The sequence below is a fragment of the Panthera leo genome, chromosome A1 (assembly GCF_018350215.1).
Source record: "Panthera leo isolate Ple1 chromosome A1, P.leo_Ple1_pat1.1, whole genome shotgun sequence".
In the NCBI taxonomy this organism is placed as follows: Eukaryota; Metazoa; Chordata; class Mammalia; order Carnivora; family Felidae; genus Panthera; species Panthera leo.
The window spans coordinates 88,087,479-88,102,685 of record NC_056679.1 but is presented as its reverse complement, the minus strand read 5'-3'; the positions used below and the strand labels follow the sequence as shown (position 1 = coordinate 88,102,685).

Sequence of the window (15,207 nt, the reverse complement as noted above, 5' to 3'; positions counted from 1 at the left end):
TATGGAAAGTATTCATGGAGATTATCCTAGAGAATAAAATAAAGATGTACATTCTTTTTTGATTCATGGAGCTAACATAACATCAACACCAAAATCTGACAAGGAAAGAAGGAAGGATTAAAATTATAGGCCAATCTCTTATGGATATCAATATCCAATATCTTCAACAAAACATTGGCAAAGTCATCTAAGCAAGATGTCAAAAAATATGCTTTGATGAAGTCATAGTCCAGGAATGCAAAGTTGGTTTAATATTCAAAACAGTAGAAAATCACCACAGTTGATCTCAGTGATGTAGGGATTAGGGGTGGTAGTGCCCAATGCAGTAAAAAATCCACTTATAACTTTTGACTCCCCCAGAACTTAACTGTTAATAGCGCACTGTTGACTGAGAGTCTTGCCGATAACTTAAATAGTTGATTTTGCATGTTATATGTATTATACTCTGTATTCTTACAATAATGTAAGATAGAGGAAAGAAATGATATTAAGAAAAGAACAAGAAAGAGAAAATACATTTATAGTACTGTACTGTATTCATTTTAAAAATCAATGTTTAAATGGACCCCTGCAGTTCAAACCCATGTTGTTTGAACTAGCATCAACTGCATAATGTGAACTAACTGCGTGAAGGAGAAAAAGGATATGGTTATCTCAATAAATGCAGAAGAAAAATTTGATAAAGTTTAACATAAACCCTGAGCAAATATTTGATAAAATTTATCCTCAATTCATGCCATAAAATTCTTGACCAACTATCAATAAACCAATTCTTCCTTACCTTGATAAATTGATAAATAGTACTACAGGAAACACCAGGTAACATCATACTTCATGGGAAACCTTGAAGGTTTTACCTATGAGATAGAGAACAAGGGAAGGGGTGCACTGTTAGCACTTCTATCCAACATTGCACAGCATGGAAGGGAGGAAAATGAAATAAAATGCATAAACCTTGGTAAACAAAGTAGAATTCACAGAAGACATGATCATGATCACCACGTCTGAAATTACAAATAAAAATTGTTAGGCTTTGTGAGTATTAGAAAGATAACCACGTACAAATGTTGACATAAAGAAAACACTTCTGTATATATACACTAGGTATACACTATATACACTAATTTCATAGAAATTCAATATACACTAATTTCATAGAAATTTTTTTTTTTGTCATTTAACCATATGCAAAAAAAAGTCTGGTAATTCACACTGCATACCCATCCAACTCCATGTGGGTTGGAGACACCAGGGTGACAGGTGGCACCATGACACTCTTAGATGATGATATGGATTGAAGGGTAAGCGGGGGTTTCTGATATAACACAAATGCACTAGCCACCATGGGACAAGAATGACATGTTTGACCACATTAAACCTGCAATCTTTGATTCATTAGAACACACCCCAAGAGTGAAAAGGCAAACCCCACACATATGGAAGAGAGAATCTCTGTCATGTTAAATAGAGTTCCTAAAATGAATGTGAAAGAGACAGAGAGTGGTCTTGACCATTGGACAGAAAACATGACAGTGACGATTCAGAAACACAAACAGTAATGACCGGAAAGAATGCTCCACTGTTTGAGTCCTCAGGACCATGCAAAACACAGCCACAGAGGGCAATCTACACTCCCCCCAGATTGCCAGCACTAGTCAGTGCAGAGTAGGCCAGAGCATGAAGCCCTGAACCTGCAGGAACTCCCTGCACTAAAGGTGAGATGCTCCCAGCATGAATGTGTGGAAAGACTCCGCATCATCTCGTAAGGTTAAGGTGGGAAGTCATCATGACTCCACAGGTTGCATGTGCACAGAGGTCTCTCAAGAGTCCCAGCCTAGAGCAGCCCAAGTAGAGTGGTGATAGAACATATGGTCCAGACCTAGAACATCCTAGGTGGGGCAGTGATAGACTGTATGGTCCCACCTGGAACAGCCCAGGAGGAGCAGGGATAGAATGTATGGTCCCACCTGGAACAGCCCAGGAGGAGCAGGGATAAAATGTATGGTCCCACCTGGAATATCCCAGGTGGATCAGGGATAGAATGTATGGTCCCCACCTGGAACATGCCAGGTGGAGCAGGGATAGAATGTATGGTCCCCACCTGGAACAGACGAGGTGGAACAGTGATAGAATGTATGGTCCCACTTGGAAAAGCCCACATGGAACAGTGATAGAATGTATGGTCCCACTTGGAAAAGCCCACATGGAACAGTGATAGAATGTATGGTCCCACCTGGAACAGCCCAGGAGGAGCAGGGATAGAATGTATGGTCCTACCTGGAGCAGTCCAGGAGAGCAAGGATAGAATGTATGTATGCTCCCCACCTGGAACAGCCCAGGAGAGCAGGGATAGAATGTATGGTCCCCACTTAGGACAGACAGGGTGGAGCAGGGATAGAATATATGGTCCCCAACTGGAACAACCAGGAAAGTGGTAGAGTGTGTAAATAAGTTGTGTTAGTTGTTGCTGAAAAGGTGCTGAGGCTTCTTGGCCCACATCTGATGCAGGGATTGGAGAGAGTTCCAGTCCCCCTGCCTCCCTGTTTAGACCTTCTTTCCCAGACCTGAATTCTTCACATGGATTGTATCTTTGACCTCATGCATCCCTCCCTCTCTCCAGAGCCTGCAGCTGTGTTTGCCAAGGAGCAGCCGGCACGCAGTGAGGTGCAGGCCAAGGCAGGGACCAGCGCCACGCTGAGCTGTGAGGTGGCCCAGGCCCAGACGGAGGTGACATGGTACAAGGATGGGAAGAAACTGAGTGCGAGCTCCAGAGTGCGCGTGGAGACCAAGGGCTGCAGCAGGAGGCTGGTGGTGCAGCAGGCGGGGAAGGCAGACGCCGGGGAGTACAGCTGTGAGGCCGGGGGCCAGAAGGTGTCCTTCTGCCTGGATGTCACAGGTCAGTACTTGGGTGGTGGTGGCGTGCCACGTTAGCCCTGTTTCAGCATGATGTGTTGACTGACAGCTATGAAGAACCTGTGGTCTCTCCAGTAGATCTCCTGTCCTCACATCTCCCATATCTCATCTTCATGCCTGTGGCCAAGCCCTGGGAGAGTGGATGGGAAGATCTGTGTACAGCACACCACCCCTGTTGTGCACCCTGCATGATGTTTCCATGGAGTAATGCTCCTGGAGTTCCTGTGTCCAGTACTCTCGCTCCATCTGGCTTCACTGCCTAAAGTAAAGCCAATGTCTCTCACCCCAGGGCATGCAAATTACTTCTAGAAGCTCCCAGATGACCTCACCCAGCACCACATGAGGGCTGAAAATCTTTGAACCTGATACAGGCGCATTTCAGATACCCAACCCAGTCGTCTTAGAGTTGTCTTGAGACTGAACTTGGCATTACCAAAATTTCAGTCATTTTGGGACACTCTTCCTGCCTCACATGTGGACATGGAAGTTACCTGTGCACCTATGTGTACCCAAATCTCGATCCCTGTTCTGTCGCAACGTCCGCACATAGTAAACCAGGAGCAGAGGGCTGGGAGATATGCGACTTGGATGTGTACCTGGCATGTGGGACATTATTTACTTACTTATTGATAATTTTTAAATGTTTATTTATTTATTTTCAGAGAGAGAGAGAGAGGAAGAGAGAGAGAGAGAGAGAGAGAGAAAGCATGAGCAAGGGAGGGGCACAGAGAGAGGGAGAGAGAGAATCCCAATCAGGCTCTGTGTTGACATTACCTGAAGCAGGGCTTAATCTCAGGAACTGTGAGATCATGACCTGAGCTGAACTTAAGACTGAGATGCTTAACCAACTGAGTCACCCAGGAGCCCCTGGAACATTCTTTTGAAAGAAAATTTCAGTTTCCTTTTGTCTCTGTGAGAATGTTCTGTGTCAGTATTGTGGTTGGAGTTTGATTCATAGATTTTGAAGCTGGGAAGAATGAGTAGCTTCTCTGAAACCAGCACACTTTGGGACAGATAAGTTACTATAGTAGCAGCCACTGACTGGTGAAGCAGTATTTATGTATTTATTTCATAGCATTTGCTAGTGGTGTGTGTGGGGGGGCGGGGGCGTGCACGCATATGCCCATCCCTGGCTGGTGCACAGAGATATCTGCAAACTTACTTTAAGTTAAGAGAGGTTAAGCTCAAATAGGTGGTCTGTGACCCCACATTGACTCCTAATAGCAATGTGTGACTCTTCAGTAGTGTATCATTACATGATTTGTAGATGTGTATAGATAGTAAGAAACTTACTAGGAACACTTTTGACCCTGTCATTTCAGTAGAACGTGATATTATTTTACTCAAGTAGAATTGAAAAGTTTTGGCAAATTGTCCAATTCCTTGAAAACTGTATCAAAACATCCACAAGAAGATATAAACAATGTAAACAATCTTATAACTTTTTTAAAAAATGGAACCATCCCAAAAAGCCTTCTCATTAGACAAGATTAAATTCAGTGGTTCTGCTGGTAAGTTACAATTTACGAATTATAGATTACAAATTACAAATTCTGGAAAGAAATTGTCCCATGATCATGGAGGATTCTTTAAGAGGACAGAAAAGGGATGTACACTCTTAACCCATTTTACGCCGCATTGATACCCAAATTGGACAAGTGTGAAGAATTGCAATTGGAGGCCAGTCTCGGATGCATGTCAATACCAAATTTTACACAAAATATTGTCCAAGTAACAGTGCAATACTCAAAGTGCAGACACACTGTCTGAGCTCATCTCCTAAGAACACAGGATTGGCCAACACCAGAACATTAGAATATCAGTATAATCTGTCATATTTAGAACTTAAAAGGGAAAACACATTTTTTGTTTTGTTTTATTCTCACATGACTGCTTGATAAAATTTTTACATTATATGCAGAAGAAGAATTTCATAAAATGTAGCATACATTCAAGGTAGTCAAGTCCTTGATTAACTATAAGAGGATTGTTCCTTAATTTGACGCAGGATACAGAAAACTACAGCACATCACATTCACAGGGTGTCTCCTTCTAACTGGAGCTCGTACATGGCTCCACTGGTACAACTGTGTGCAACACTGTACAGTGAATCAGGAGAAATATAAAATGAAGTAATATAACTAATAAAGCTGTAGTAGGAAGACATCAGGTTGCAACTTGGGGATAGGTGCATAACACAAAGGGACAAGTGGTAAGGTTCAAATAGACCATGCTGTGACCAGCTTCACCCACCCCATCCTTTTCCAGTTTTTAAAAGGAGATTTTTTAATGTTTATTTATTTATTTTCAGAGAGAGATAGAGAGGGAGCTAGAGCAGGGGAGGGGCAGAGAGAGAGCCCAGGTGGAGCAGTGACAGAATGCATGGTCTCTGTGCTGCTACTGCAGAGCCCAGTATGGGGCTCACACCCATAAGCTGTGACATCATGACCTGAGCTGAAACCAAGAGTTGGACACTTAACTGACTAAACCACCCAGGCACCCCCCCTTTTCAATTATTTTTATTCTGTAATTCTGGCACATGGTATAGAGATAGATTGTCTTTTCATAAATGGTGCTCAGACTATGTAACTTTGTATCTATCTATCTATCTATCTATCTATCTATCTATCTATCTATATAATCTATCTATCTGTATATCATCTATCTGTGTCTTACATCTCTCCATCTTTCCATCATCTATGTGGATCTCTCTCTTTCTCTCTCTCTCTCTCTCTCTCTCTCTCTCTCTCTCTCCATCTTTCTGTCATCTATCTGGATCATCTATCAATCTATCTATCTATCTATCTATCTATCTATCTATCATCTACTATATCATCTATCTGTATCTATCTATCTATCTATCTATCTATCTATCTATCTATCTATCTATCTTTCATCTATCTGTATCATCCATTACTCCATCTTTCCATCATCTATCTGGATCATCTATCTACCTACCTACCTACCTACCTACCTATCTACCTACCTACCTATGTGTGTATCTACATATATATGTATCATCTATCTATATCTATCCATCATCTACCTGTATTATCTATCTATCTATCTATCTATCTCTCTATCTTCTATGTCTCTCTCAAATGATCTATTTATCTATAATAAAAATGGGGGGCTCCCCCACATCACGCATAGGCACCAACTCCAGCCAAGCTAGGATTCCAGTGTGAAAGACAAAACACGCTCTTAGCAGAGAACACACAACATTTAATGGCCTCAGGGTAATGAAAGATTTCTGAAACAGAATATGAACACACCAACCACAAAGGACACATTGACATACCTGCCTAAATCACAACTGAGAACTTTACATCATCAGAGGACACAAAGGGATGAAAAGGCAAGTGACGATGATGGATAAATTATTCACAAAACCATGATTATCAAAGCTCTAATGCAAGTGCAAGAGCTCCTAAAAACGAATATGTAAAGGACAGGCCATAATTAGCAATAACTGATAACCAGACAGGGCATTGCAATGATACCACACTGCAGAAGAGAAGAGTCAGAGAAACCTGAACGGTGCTCCACTGTGTGAGTCATCAGGGACTTACATGGAAAGACCACAGGAGGGACATGTCCCTCCCCGCAGGTGCCAGCAGTGGACATCACAGTGTAGGTGAGAGCAAGGAGCGGCAGCAGCTCCCTACACAACTGTGAGGAAAGACTGCATCACCTGGGAAGGCTGGGGTGCGTGTGCATTGCAACACCCCTGCACCTCTCCCAGAGGTATGTGTGCACAGCGAAGTCTTTTCCAGCATCCCCACGTGGAACAGTGGCAGAGCCTATAGTGAACTTTGGGTACTTGTGCAGCCAGCACAGAGCCTGGAGGAGTTTCCGTGGCCCTGCACCCTCATCCAGGCCTGCTCTCCCAGTGCTGCGACCCTAATGGATATGGTGTGTTTGATGCTGTGTGTCCCTCCCTGTCCCCAGAGCCCTCGGTCATGTTTGCCAAGGAGCAGCCAGCACTCAGTGAGGTGCAGGCCAAGGCGGGGGCCAGTGCCACACTGAGCTGCGAGGTGGCCCAGGCCCAGACGGAGGTGACGTGGTACAAGGACGGGAAGAAGCTGAGTGCCAGCTCCAGAATGCGTGTGGAAGCCAAGGGCTGCAGCAGGAAGCTGGTGATGCAGCAGGCAGGGAAGGCAGACGCTGGGGAGTACAGCTGTGAGGCCGGGGGAGAGAAGGTGTCCTTCCACCTGGACGTCACAGGTCAGTTCTGGGGCTAATACTTTATCCTTGATTGCCAGCGATGATGGCACTAGTGCGCAGCCCAGACAGACCCTGATGCTCCTCCCAGATCCCAGCCTTCTGCCTCCCATTTCACTCTGGTGGCTGAACCCACGGATGTGGGAAGGGAAGAGTGTCCAGACAAGAGAGAGCTCCTCTTGGGTACCCCATGGTGTGTCCACATGGCCATGCTCAGCCACTGTCCCCAGCACCCCTTCAGAACGTACTGTGGCTCCTTTGGCGTCCGGGATTCAGGCTCTATGTGCTGCACTGGGCTGAGATTGACCAGACATCCTCACCTGCAGATGCTCTAGTGGCTTCCATAGCCTCATTTAAAGGTTCTCACTATCAAGAGATGTTTGGGTTTCAGTAAGCCAGGATAAGAGGACGCTTCAGCCTCCTGATCATAGCTGGAATCATCTCGAGGTTGAACTTGCATTATTGAGGTTGTAGGTATTCTGGGCCATGCTCACGGGTGTGGAAGCTCCCTGAGTGCAAAACACAGATAGATGTTTATTGTAGCATCTCGGCAAAATAAATAACAAGCGGCGAAGTGGTAGTAGCTGAACACCTGTGATGAGCACGTGTGTGGTTTGGAGCTGTTTTCAAAGCAGATCTTGTTTCTTTTTGTCTTCAGTTAGGATATCCTATGTCAGAATTCCCCCTGGATGAGGTAAAGGTTGAGGGAGGGAGAGGAGTAAGTGGCTTGTGGGACATGAGCACACTCAGTGGTAGCAGCCCCTGACTGATAAGGCAGTATCCATCCCACTGTGTTTCCAGATGGTGCTCAGGGACACTGATGCCTCCTGACTGGTTCCAGACAAGTCTGTGACCTATCTTTATTTTCCTTCTTGTGGGCAAATTGAACTTCAGAGCAGCCCCGCCTGACTCCTGGGGGCCCCCATAGCAGTTTGCAGTTGTATCAGTACATCATGGTTTGTGGGTGTGTATGGACACCACAAAACCTGTTGTGTGTCTTTCTGACAAGTCACTTGAGAGAATCTGGCACTCTTTAATGCCAGAACATCAGAACAGTGGTGATGTATGGTCCTAGTGGTTGTAGAAAAGCAAATCTCAACGGACGTAAGAAGTGGACAATGCCCACAGCGTCATTGGAACAACAGAAGCAGGAACCAAAGTGTCTTCATGGAACAGAATGGAAGCCTGGTGACTTGCCTGGTAAATCCTTCCAGGCATTCTGGAAATTATATCCTGTTCACAGACATTCTTGTAGAGAAAAGGAGATACACTCTTATCCCATCTTACATGGTAGCGTAGCTTCTGTAGTACAACACGATGGGACAGGAGAAAGAGCGCAGGCCAGTGTGTCATGGCTTTCCAGGCCTATATTTAGACAGAATATCAGTGAACTGAAATCAGCAGTGTATCAACAGAATCATGCACTGATAGGAGGTACAGTTCCACTCTCCCTGCATTGCCAGTAGATGCTGACACGGAGTAGGTTGCAGCAGGGAGCTGCGGGGACTCCGTGCCCACATGGGAAAGACCCTGCAAGCCATGCACGTGCAGAGCCTGGAGACTATTCCAGCCATCCCGTTTACCTCTTCTTTCCCAGTGCTGCCTTCCTAACTTAGATGGTGTGTTTGTTCCTGTGTGTCCCTCTCTGTCCCCAGAGCCCTTGGCCATGTTTGCCAAGGAGCAGCTGGCATGCAGTGAGGTGCAGGCTGAGGCGGGGGCCAGCATCACGCTGAGCTGCGAGGTGGCTCAGGACAAGACAGAGGTGACGTGGTACAAGGATGGGAAGAAGCTGAATGCAAGCTCCAAAGTGTGCATGGAGGCCACAGGCTGCAGCAGGAGGCTGGTGGTGCAGCAGGCGGGGAAGGCGGACACTGGGGAGTACAGCTGTGAGGCTGGGGGAGAGAAGGTGTCCTTCCGCCTAAACATTACAGGTGGGGGCCAGCATTGGGAAGAGGGTATAAACTCCTGACAAATCAGGAAATGAGCCCTTCTCAGACAGGGCTGTGTGTTGTACCTGTGTTGGGGTCTCTGCTGACGGGCCCGGCCCAGGGCTCTGTCCACTGCCCAGGTCCTTGGATTGGAGACACTCCCTGTAGCCCCTGTTCTGGGACATTCCCGACATTTGCGTCCCCCAGTTTCTGCCCCTCTCTGCCACATCCCCACCTTACCCCCACACAACCTGACCACCAAGGCCTGTGGTCTGTGGCCGTAGCCATTCTGTCTAGGGTTGGTAAGCAGACACGTTTCCCATTGCAAACGCACCATGCACAGTTTTGGAGCTCAGCCCTGTTCTGGGAGACTTACTTGAGGGGTTTGCCCTCAGCAGGGCTTGGCTCCCTGTCACTTGCCTTGGGATCCCGAGTGTCCAGCTGATGTTCAGTCAGCCCTGCGGGCTTGCCCTGCTCTGATGCCCATCTTGGTCTGGGCCAAGCTGTCTTCTGCTGCCTCCTCTCCTGGCCCTGCTCCAATGTCTTTCAGTAATGTGGGCCCAGGCCCCAGGCTGTGGTCTCTCTGACCTGCCTGCTGCCCACGGTCTACAGTGTCTGCTCATGAGGCCCCCTCTTCCCTGCTGGGCAGGGATGCTGGGCTCTCAGCTCTTGGCTCCCGGGCCCGTGACCCCAGGTGTCTCTTCCTGGCCACCCTGTCGCACCCCTGGGAGCCTGGATAGTGACCGTTAGGTGGCATGGAGCCTTGCTGGATTAACTGTCAGACTTGTTCAGCAGAGTCTCAGCAGAGGACTGGACGGGCCAGGCAGCGGCACAGCAGTGGAAGTTTGGGTGGGGTGTGTGTGTCCCATTTCAGATCTCGTCCCCCGGTTCAGCCCCTAGGTGGGATGGGCGAGGCCAGGAATGAAAGGGCCCTGTTCTCATGCTCGTTGATCTCCCCACAGAGCTGGAGCCTGCGACCCCCATGGTGGAGAGACCTGGCCGCAGAGAGCCTCTGGTGGTCAGGGAGCATGAGGACATTGTCCTGACCGCCATGCTGGCTACGCCCTCCGTGGCCGCAGTGACGTGGCTCAAGGACGGTGTGGAGATCCGCCGCAGCAAGCGGCACGAAACGGCCAGCCTGGGGGACACCCACACCCTGACGATCCGCGGCGCGCAAACCCTGGACACCGCAGTGTACAGCTGCCGCGTGGGCGCAGATGGGCAGGACTTCCCAGTGCAGGTGGAAGGTCAGAGGGGCTAGGGTGTCCTCTGGGAGCCCCGTGTGCACTGGGGCGCCCATGGGGCTGGAGGGTCTCCCATGAGGTTGCGTAGGCAGCATCCCGGCGTGGAGCCGGAGTGGCACTCTGGGCGCATGACTGGTTGGCACAGAGTTTGTCCCCTGGCCCAAGCCCCGTGGCTGACACCCCCCTTCCATCCCGCAGAGGTGGCCGCTAAGTTCTGCCGGCCCCTGGAGCCTGTGAGCGGGGAGCTAGGTGGCACGGTGACGCTGGCCTGCGAGCTGAGCCCGCCGCAGGCCGAGGTGGTGTGGCGCTGCGGGAGCACACAGCTCCGGGCTGGCAAGCGCTTCCAGATGGAAGCCACAGGGCCCCGGCGCTCGCTCACCGTGTCCGGCCTGCGGCTGGAGGATGCAGGGCAGTATGCATGTGAGACCCGGGATGACTGCACCAGCGCGCAGCTCTCCGTCAGCGGTAGGCAGGGGCAAGACGCATCTGGGGGCCTTCCTGGAGGAGGTGTGTGCTCTCTGCGTCTGCATAGGGCGGGGGGGTCTCTGCCTCTCCTACTCACCTCTCAAGCAAAACCCCTGTCTGCAGCCCCCCGCATGGTCAAGTTCATGTCTGGGTTAAGCGCTGTGGTGGCAGAAGAGGGCCAGGAGGCCACCTTCCAGTGCGTGGTGTCCCCCAGCGATGCAGCAGTCAGGTGGTTCCGGGACGGCGCGTTGCTGCAGCCCAGTGAGAAGTTCCTCATCTCACAGAGTGGCTCGAGCCACAGCCTGACCATCTTGGGCCTGACCCTGGACGACCCAGGCCAGATCACCGCAGAGGCCGAGGGGGTCTCCTCCGCTGCTGCCCTCCGGGTGCGAGGTACGTGGGAGGGCCTCCCAGGGAGACTGGTTCGAAGGCCGCTTTCTGATGCCAACCTGTGTCCAGCTGGTTCGGGTGACCTCGAGGGACCCTGGGCTTTGTTGGCTAAGGAAAGGAGACTCAGGTGGGACCCAGGGGCCAGATACCTACTCTGAAGGGGACAAAGTAAACCCCTGTAAGGTGCATCTGGTTGTGGGTGGGCAGAGGTTTAGGCCGTCAAGGGAGACTGCCTGGAGGAGGCATCCCAAGCTGAGCCCCATGGTCGGCAAGGTGGGAGGGAGTGGAGTTAGCCAGTGCAAGCAGGGTTGGGGGTGGGGGGGTTGTTGGGACCTCACCTGGGGACCTGCTGCTGGTTCTGAGTGAGTTAGTAACATGGACACCTGGAAAGGTCATCCAGAGCCTGGGACTGGGAGGTGCACCTGACTAGCTCCTTTCACTCCTTCACGTAGAGTGTCCAGGGTCTCCTTGGGGCAGACTGGCTGGGGGCTCAGCGTCTGTGTTACCTGCCCCCCCCCCCAACCATGCCCCATTGCTGCTGGTCGTGGTGGGCTTGTCGTGAGTAGGAGGGTGGGAGGTGAGAGACAGGCTGAGGAAGAAGCAGCTCCTGGGGCCTCTGTTCCCTTCTCTACAGTTGTATCTGTACAGGTGTGCAGCTGGGCCTAGTGTGGAGTGAGAACATGAGGTCACGGTGGGGGCAGCTGTGCTGACTGTGGAGGTCAGGCCCCTCTGTGCCCTGGCTTTCCTGGGAGTGGCAGTGGCTGCGGTGACCTCCCTTTCTCATGACCCCAGAGGCTCCAGTGCTGTTCAGAAAGAAGCTGGAGCCACAGACGGTGGAGGAGCAGAGCTCAGTGGCCATGGAGGTAGAGCTGACACGGCCATGGCCCGAGGTCAAGTGGACACGGAATGCAGTGGCCCTGGTGCCAGGCAAGAACGTGGAGATTCACGCTGAGAGCACCAGGCACCGCTTGGTTCTTCACTGCGTGGGTTTTGCTGACCGCGGCTTTTATGGCTGTGAGACTCCAGACGACAAGACGCAGGCCAAGCTCACCGTGGAAAGTGAGTGGCAGCAGCAGGCTGGGCGTGGGGGTCGGGCGTCAAGGAAGGAGGACGGAAGGGGGTGTCCCCCTGGAGGGACAGGCCCTGGGGGGTGGCGGGAGGCAGGGAGGATGGGAGAGAAGGAAGGGAAGGGCTGGACCTTTCCCTCCAGGATGCCTGGCTGGCTCTGAGGCTCCTGGGGAGGTGAGTGGGGCTGGCTGAAGGGCCTGGGTCTCATGGCGGTGCCTCATGCACCCCCGTGTTTGTCCCGCAGTGCGCCAGGTCCGGCTTGTGCGGGGCCTGCAGGCGGTGGAGGTGTGGGAGCAGGGCACAGCCACCATGGATGTGGAGCTGTCACACGACAACGTGGAGGGCAGCTGGACGCGAGACAGTGTGCGGCTGCAGCCAGGGTCCACGTGCCAGCTGGCCGTGCAAGGCCCCATCCACACCCTCATCCTGTCGGGGCTGCGGCCGCAGGATAGTGGCCTCATCACCTTCAAAGCCGAGGGGGTGCACACATCTGCACGGCTCACGGTCACTGGTGCGTGGGCACAGGGGGGGCCCACTCCTGAGTGCACCTGCCTCTGTCCCCAATGAGGTCCGGGGAGCCAGGCAAGGGCAGGGTGGGGAGTGTCATTCCCAGAACTGGCTGTGTGAGACCACACATCTCAGGCGTCGCTTCTCACCTCCCCCTTCCTGCCAACCCAGAGCTGCCTGTGAGGTTCAGCCGCCCTCTGCAGGATGTGGTGGCCACAGAGAAGGACAGGGTGACCTTGGAGTGTGAGCTGTCTCGCCCCAACGTGGACGTGCGCTGGCTGAAGGTGGCTTGGGCTGCTCCCGCCTGTCACTGTGGGCTGGCAGGGGTGGGACTGCTCCGTTGGCCACCTCCAGTGCCTGACCCGACCTCGTTCCTCCTCAGGACGGCGTGGAGCTTAGGGTGGGCAAGACAGTGGGCATGGTGGCCCAGGGCGCCTGTCGGAGTCTCATCATTTTCCGCTGTGAGCTTGGTGACCAGGGCGTGTACGTGTGCGATGCTCGTGATGCTCAGAGCTCAGCCTCCCTGAAGGTGCAAGGTAGGCAGATTAAAGGTCAGGGTCTGCTGGGCAAGAGCCTCCTGGCCACCCTGCATCCCCCCAGCAAAGTGCTTAGCCCTCTGGCTCTGCCCCTGCCCTGCACCCCTCAGCAATCTGGGTGGGAGGGGTAAGGGGGAGCTCTGGGCATCCACAAGTGGCACGGCCTTCTTGCCGCCCCAGGTCGTAACATCCAGATCGTGAGGCCCCTGGAGGATGTGGAGGTGATGGAAAAGGAGGGCGCCACCTTCTCTTGCAAGATCTCTCACGATGAGGTGCCAGCCCAGTGGTTCTGGGAGGGCAGTAAGCTTCGGCCCAGTGACAATGTGCGCATCCGCCAGGAAGGTGAGCTGTTGGGCAGGTGTCAGGAGGGCTTGTCCTCCATCCTGCCCCCAGGGCCTATTCCCAGTACTGAGTGGCCTGTGTTTCCAGGGAGGACATACACCCTCATCTACCGGAGGGTCCTGGCAGAAGATGCAGGAGAGATCAAATTTGTAGCCGAAAATGCAGAATCTCGAGCTGAGCTCCGAGTCAAAGGTGAGGGAGCCCAGGGGAGGGTTTTTGCTGGACAGTGTTTGTGAATGCACAGTTTTGCAGCCTTACAGGGACTGACAGGGCAGCAGTCCCAGGACACCAATGACCCAGAAGGAGGAAAAGGAGGTATTGCCTCCTCACCAGGAAGACAGGGGTCTTGGAGAGGCAGCTCAGGAGGTCACAGTAAATCCTTCCTCCTGGGACTTAGCAATGGAGAGAAAGCGCTGTGGGGTCCTAGCATGTGGTGAGCATGAGGCCTTAACAGGTGGCCCTAGCCACAGTCAGGGCATAGAGGAGGGAGGGTCTGCCACAAGTTGGGGGGAAGGTATATGAGATTTGGAATTGCTTGATGCAGGATTGTGCAGGGTGAGGGGTGTGGATGTGAAGAGGCAGGGCAGGGGTGAGGCCAGGGTGCTCTGGATGAGCTTGTCAAGGGCGCACGGTGCAGTGGTGTGTGTGGGGGGGGGAGTGGTGCGCCCACCCTTCCCCTGGTCAGCTCTGTGCAGTGGGTCCCAGAGAAGCCGAGGGTGACACCTGGCCTCGCCACCTGCTGCCCTGGCAGAGGGGCTCCAGCCCTCTGGAGGCTGCACAGGCAGAGCACCCAGACCCGGGTGGGTGGATGGGTGGGGGTTCAGGTGGGGTTTTTGGGGCACTGAGCATCCCTTATCCTGTCCCCTCACCCCTGGTCACACCTCAGAGCTGCCGGTGACCATCCTGCGCCCACTTCGGGACAAGATAGCCATGGAGAGGCACCGCGGTGTGCTGGAGTGCCAGATGTCCAGGGCCAGCGCCCAGGTGCAGTGGTTCAAGGGCAGCGTGGAGCTGCAGTCAGGACCCAAGTACGAGATGGTCAGCGACGGCCTCTACCGCAAGCTGATCATCAACGACGTGCAGCCGGAGGATGAGGACACCTACACGTGCGACGCTGGCAACGTGAAGACCAGTGCCCAGTTCTTTGTGGAAGGTGCGGGCGGGGCCGCCCTGGCACCTCCCCACTGTGCCTGTGGCTGCTGGCGGTCCTCCCTGTGGGACCGCCCCAGTGACCAGCCCCTCACCCACAGAGCAATCCATCACCATCGTTCGAGGCCTGCAGGACGTGACTGTGATGGAGCCCGCACCTGCCTGGTTCGAATGCGAGACCTCCATCCCCTCGGTGCGGCCGCCCAAGTGGTTCCTGGGAAAGACAGTGCTCCAGGCCGGGCCCACGGTAGGCATGGAGCAGGAGGGAACGGTGCACCGGCTGACGCTGCGACGAACCTGCTCCACCATGACTGGGCCGGTGCACTTCACCATTGGCAAGTCGCGCTCCACCGCACGCCTGGTGGTCTCTGGTGAGCGCGCCGCTGGGGCGAAGGGGCACAGACCTGGCAGGTCTGGTGGCAGACCTGGCACAGGGTGGGT

At 52.4% G+C, this 15,207-nt stretch overlaps 1 protein-coding gene across 1 annotated transcript in view; it reads left to right on the top strand.

Annotated features, from left to right (window-relative positions):
- The window catches only part of OBSCN (obscurin, cytoskeletal calmodulin and titin-interacting RhoGEF), a 159,294-nt gene that overhangs the window by 62,503 nt on the left and 81,584 nt on the right, over positions 1–15,207 (top strand). Inside the window, exons 15-27 of the mRNA XM_042931633.1 lie at positions 2,621–2,896; positions 6,865–7,140; positions 10,028–10,312; positions 10,508–10,774; positions 10,898–11,167; positions 11,957–12,223; positions 12,477–12,743; positions 12,911–13,023; positions 13,122–13,275; positions 13,456–13,617; positions 13,705–13,809; positions 14,504–14,770; positions 14,868–15,137. Coding sequence (XP_042787567.1) covers positions 2,621–2,896; positions 6,865–7,140; positions 10,028–10,312; positions 10,508–10,774; positions 10,898–11,167; positions 11,957–12,223; positions 12,477–12,743; positions 12,911–13,023; positions 13,122–13,275; positions 13,456–13,617; positions 13,705–13,809; positions 14,504–14,770; positions 14,868–15,137 — 2,979 coding nt within the window. The remainder of the gene's footprint in view (positions 1–2,620; positions 2,897–6,864; positions 7,141–10,027; positions 10,313–10,507; positions 10,775–10,897; positions 11,168–11,956; positions 12,224–12,476; positions 12,744–12,910; positions 13,024–13,121; positions 13,276–13,455; positions 13,618–13,704; positions 13,810–14,503; positions 14,771–14,867; positions 15,138–15,207) is intronic.